This window comes from Carcharodon carcharias, chromosome 2, assembly GCF_017639515.1.
Source record: "Carcharodon carcharias isolate sCarCar2 chromosome 2, sCarCar2.pri, whole genome shotgun sequence".
Lineage (NCBI taxonomy): Eukaryota > Metazoa > Chordata > Chondrichthyes > Lamniformes > Lamnidae > Carcharodon > Carcharodon carcharias.
Window position 1 is genome coordinate 232,857,510 of NC_054468.1, and position 5,597 is coordinate 232,863,106.

A 5,597-nucleotide genomic window follows, 5' to 3' on the forward strand; every position below is an offset into this window, starting at 1 on the left:
CTGGGAATGTGTTCTGTAACTGACCTCCACAGCTTCTTAAAAAAACAACGTTAAGGTCTATCGAGCCAGGTTTCACTCTGGGATTTGACTTGTCTAGTATTAACATTAGCTGAGATTGTAACAATAGTTAAGATAAAAAATACATGATGAATAGAGAGGAACTAAAATGTGGGCAAAAGAAAAGTAGATTTAAGACCAAGTGACAATCCAGGTGAGTGAGAATAGGCAATTCAATATCTGTGGAATTACTGCAGGTACATCTGAAACAACATGTTCTTCAATGATCAAAACAGGAGATTAAAACCATTGTTCAAAGCATTTGTTCATTTTTGAAAGTAGCAGAGGCTGTGAAGAAATTTCCAGACAAAGCCAGGATTTCCCGTTCCGGGCCTAAGTCCCATGGCGGGGACTGGAAGCCAGAAGGACTCCGGCCGCAGAGCTGAGCAGGCAAATCCACCCAGTTTCACAATGCTGGGCTCATTAAATATGCAGCCAGGGGTTTCGTGGGGAATCACGTGGCAGGGCCGGCAGGAGGATGCACACCCTGCCATTATATCTGGGCTCCACATTTAAAAAGTGCCTGGACAGCTACTCATTCGTGCCAGGAGTTCGGAGCTGGATATGGCAGGCGGTAATCAACAAGCGCCAGCCCCAAGGTTCAGCAATGCCTCATTGGACACATTTGTTCAAGCAGTGGAGGACAGAAGAGAAATCCTTTTTCCGAGTGATGGGAGAAGGAGGCCCACCTGTCTCTCCACACTGCATGAGATGAGGTCACCAGGGTGGTGAGTGCCAACTGTATGCATAGGAGGACCACCCTGCAGCGTAGGAAAAGAATGAACTCGGGTTAATGAACCCTCTACTCCTCATACTCAACTCACTGAATGGTCAGTGGCAAGGCCATTGTCTGTGCTATTGGTGCTGGGTGCTGCCTCAAAGTCCTCACTGCAGTCCAGGTGGTCTGTAGAAAGGGAGGCAACTGTGGGTCGCTGACCCAGGCATGCTGAAGGCACAAATGTTGGATGGGGGTGGGGGTGCTGCTGCTGCTGCCATGTTTCTATTGTCTTTGTCCTAGCTGCTGGAGATTGTCGGTCTGGGGGGTGGTGCTGCAAAAGTGTCCTTGTGGACTAGCAGCAGTACATCTTTCATATGGCACATTGTTGCCAATGGGTTGGTGGTGGAGATTGGCAACGTGCAAACAGTGCCTGGAACTCAAATGCTCACAAACTATCTTCTACCCTTATGCAGGAGAAGTCAGCACACAACAGGCATAAGAGGGAGAAGACGGGTAGGGGCATGCCCGATCTCTGCCCCTTCACACTGTATGAAGAGCAAGCTGCCGAACTGGCATGAGAAAATGATGAAGTTCCCATTGGGACGATAGGATCGGCCTCCCCCAGCCATCCAGTGAGGAAGCATGCTTAATCTCTGCACATAGAAACCTAAGGGCAGTGCTCGGTGCAATGTAGGATGCAGCCCATCCAGTCACTCATTCTCTCCTCTTTCCATTACAGGAACCAGCAGGAAGAGGGTGAGGTCAGACCCCCAAGCCTGAGTCCGGCCCCATCCTGCAGACGACCAAGGAGGATGATAGCGACGACAATATCTCACCTGTAAAGTGATCGCAGCTGTCACCTGCACCTTTCACTAGCACAGACACACACACACCTTGGTGGGTGACAGAACTAGTTTAGGCTGGGCCTCACAATCTGTGGTCAATGCATGGACAAGTGTCCATGGCAGGAGGCAAGAACAGAAAAGGTCTCTGGCACTCAGAGGGCTGTTGGGGAAAAGGGAAAACGGAGGAGTCCGTTTGCCTCCTCTCTGTAAATCTAGCCATAAAGTGGGTCATCAATTCCCAAGCAGTTGTTCTCTGAAAGCCCAAATCAACAGCAGTGCTGGTGTCAGAAGAAGAGCCAGGGAGGTAAGATTTCATCTGTCTTGGTAACTCAGTTCAAATTGTTTGCTTTTTGCTTTGCAGCTATTGGCACGCAGCCCGTCATTCATTCACCTTCCGATGACCTGGGCCTGTTGGTGCTGGTCTGCGAGTCCTCTGGGTGGTACCCGGCTCCTAGCGTGACCTGGGAAAATGGACTAGGGGAGAATCTGACCCGATACTCGCACACAGAGCTAACTAACTGCACGGGTGGCAGTGTCTGTGTGAAGAGCACGCTAGAAATGGATAACTGGCCCACCGGCAACTACACATGCACGATGTGGGACCAGGAGTTGGATGAGGGATTGTCGTCGACTTTCATCCTGAGTGAGTATGGCAAACGATGTTCCAGTAAAGCTGTGGAATGGGTATACTCATTGGCACTGTCTAATGACGCCTGAAAGTTAAATCTGGCTTTTGTTCAGTGGGGGGTCTCTTTTTTTATAGGAGTTTGTTTTGGGATCAATTTTCACAGCTTTAAGATATTTGACAGTAGGACAGGATGAGAAGATAATTTTTTTGCACACCAAGTTATGATGACCTGGAATGCACTGCCTGAATAAGTGGTGGAAGCAAAGTGAATTGGCTGAGTACTTGAAGAGGAAACAGTCATAGGGCTATGGGGAAAGAACAAAGGAGAGGCACTAATTTGTCAGCTCGTTCAAAGAGCCAGCACAGGCATGATGGGCTGAATGACCTCCTGCGTTCTGTCATTCTAATGAATTGCATCTAATTTTGTTCCATTCAAAGCCATTATTTAGTGGGCAGCCTTGAATTTAATGTAGCCTCTGAAGAGAAGTATCTGGAATATGACCAACTTACAGGAGTAACTGTAATCCCATTCCAATACAGTGGAAGCTGAGTTAATCTCTGATTTCATTGGATGGTTACCTCTCTTGGTGCTGCCATTGACGGCTGAATGAGTCAGAGGCCAGAGAACTAACAAAATTGATGCGGGGTTGGGGGGGGGGAGGAGGTGTTGATGCAGATGTGAAACTCCTCTCCAAAAATCTCGCCATGCTTGACTTCTGCCACCTGGAGAGTCTTGGTACTCCCTCCGGAGGGGAGAGCAACCATGCAGTTCTTTCTTTTATATTGTTTTTGGGACAGTATTTATTACTTATCCCTTCCCTGAAGGATATTGGTGAACTGGTTGGATTTTTTCAACAGCGTCAGCAACTTTTGCGAGGAAGTGGGGAGGGGAAGAAAAAGTGTAAGGATCAACAATATTTCCAGATCCCTCCAGCCAATCCTGACTTGCGATCAAGTCCAGATGAAGGACATTCTCCTACTGTGAGGAGCTGCACCTTGCAGTCAGGCCACAGACTGAGGTATCTGATTCCAGCAGCAGTGAAGATGGGTTAAGTCTTGAACTTTAGTTTATCTGGTTCACCTATAACAACTTGCATTTACATAGTGTCTTTAATGTAGTAAAACATCCCAAGACACTTCACAGAAGCCTTATCAAGCAAAGTTTGATACTGAGACACATGGAGATATGCAGACAGGTGAGCAAAAGCTTGGTCAAATCAATAGGGGAGGATTTTGAGGAGAGAGCGAGAGAGGCAGTGAGGGAGGGAATTCCAGAGCTCCGTGTCTAGGCATTGGAAGAAAAGGTCACCAATGGTGGTGCAATTAAAATCAGGGATGCCCAAGTTGCCAGGATTGGAGGAGCATAGAGATCTGAGTTGTAGGGCTGGAGGAGGTTACAGGGATAGGGAGGGTAAGGACCTTGGAGCGATTTTAAAAAACGGGTGAGAATCCTTGTCGCTGAGATTCAACAGAATACATTGTGGTTGCTTAAAGAGGTAAATGCTTTAATGCACTGATCAGAAAATCATCCTGAGATTCTTTCATTGCGGTACTGAAACTACACATGAATGTGACAGCAATGTCTGAATGTTTTGCAGTTCACAGAGTACCGTTGGGTACAGTGATCGGTGCAACTGGCGCAAGTGTTTGTGCTTTCATTCTGATTGTCGCTGTCTGTTGGAGTTGGTGGTAATGAATAAGAGATACAATTGGGGTTCTGTGGTATCTGAACCATCTCAACATTATGTAAATAGGTCATGACTCATTGACTAATCTGGGTTTGAAACAATAGCTATGTTCTCCTCATTCTGTGTTTGTTAATTTGGAGAATGGCTGATTTCTTCTGTGTTATTTTAAAACTCTTGTCTTTAAGGATGTAATAATTAGAAACAGTAGGCTTGAGCCTTCTCTGTCTTTCAATAAGATGATGGCTGATCCTTAACCAACTTCACCTTCCTGCCCTATTCCCACATCCTTGATTCCGTAGTAGGCAAAAATCTATTGATCCCATTCTTAAATATACTCATCAATTAAACAGCAATATTTCTTTTGAGTAGAGAACTCTAAAGACACATGACCCTTTGAATGAAGAGATTGCTCCTCATCTCAGTCCTGATCCCTTATTGTGAGACTGTGATCCTTCATTCAAGACTCACCAGCCGGGGAACTATCCTCTCAGCATCTGTCATGTCAAGCTGTCTAAGAACTTTATACATTTCAATGAGTTCACCTTTCTTCTAAATTCCATATGGTGTAAACCCATTCTACTCGATCCTTCCTCATAGGATAGCCCTCTCAATCCAGGTCTCAGTCAAATGATATAAAAACAAAAAACTGTGAATGCTGGAAATCCAAAACAAAAACAGAATTACCTGGAAAAATTCAGCAGGTCTGGCAGCATCGGCGGAGAAGAAAAGAGTTGACGTTTCGAGTCCTCATGACCCTTCCACAGAACTGAGCGAATATAAGGAGAGGGGTGAAATATAAGCTGGTTTAAGGTTGGGGTGGGGGGTAGGGTGGGGGGAGAGAAGTGGGGGGGGGTGTGTGTGGTGGTTGTAGGGACAAGCAAGCAGTGATAGGAGCAGATAATCAAAAGATGTCACAGACAAAAGAACAAAAGAACACAGAGGTGTTGAAAGTGGTGATATTATCTAAACGCATATGCTAATTAAGAATGGGTGGTAGGGCACTCAAGGTATAGCTCTAGTGGGGGTGGGGTGGAAAGGCTAGTAGGGCATAAAAGATTTAAAAATAATGGAAATAGGTAGGAACAGAAAAATCTATATAAATTATTGGAAAAAACAGAAGGAAGGTGGAAGAAACAGAAAGTGGGTGGGGATGGAGGAGGGAGTTCAAGATCAAAAGTTGTTGAATTCAATATTCAGTCCGGAAGGCTGTGAAGTGCCTAGTCGGAAGATGAGGTTCTGTTCCTCCAGTTTGCGTTGGGCTTCACTGGAACAATGCAGCAAGCCAAGGACAGACATGTGGGCAAGAGAGCAGGGTGGAGTATTAAAATGGCAAACGACAGGGAGGTTTGGGTCATTCTTGCGGACAGACCGCAGGTGTTCTGCAAAGCGGTCGCCCAGTTTACGTTTGGTCTCTCCAATGTAGAGGAGACCGCATTGGGAGCAATGAATTCAGTAGACTAAGTTGGGGCAAATGCAAGTGAAATGTTGCTTCACTTGAAAGGAGTGTTTGGGTCCTTGGACGGTGAGGAGAGAGGAAGTGAAGGGGCAGGTGTTGCATCTTTTGCGTGGGCATGGGGTGGTGCCATAGGTGGGGGTTGAGGAGTAGGAGGTGATGGAGGAGTGGATCAGGGTGTCCCGGAGGGAACGATCCCTATGGAATA

The 5,597-nt window shown here is 46.4% G+C and overlaps 1 protein-coding gene across 1 annotated transcript; it reads left to right on the forward strand.

Moving 5' to 3' along the window:
• Window positions 1–621: 621 nt before the first annotated feature.
• LOC121288928 (butyrophilin-like protein 2) lies at window positions 622–3,941 on the forward strand. Its single transcript, XM_041207799.1, has 3 exons — window positions 622–785; window positions 1,845–2,263; window positions 3,847–3,941. Exons 1-3 carry the CDS (start codon window positions 622–624, stop codon window positions 3,939–3,941), a joined length of 678 nt encoding a protein of 225 aa, XP_041063733.1.
• The last annotated feature ends 1,656 nt before the right edge of the window (window positions 3,942–5,597 follow it).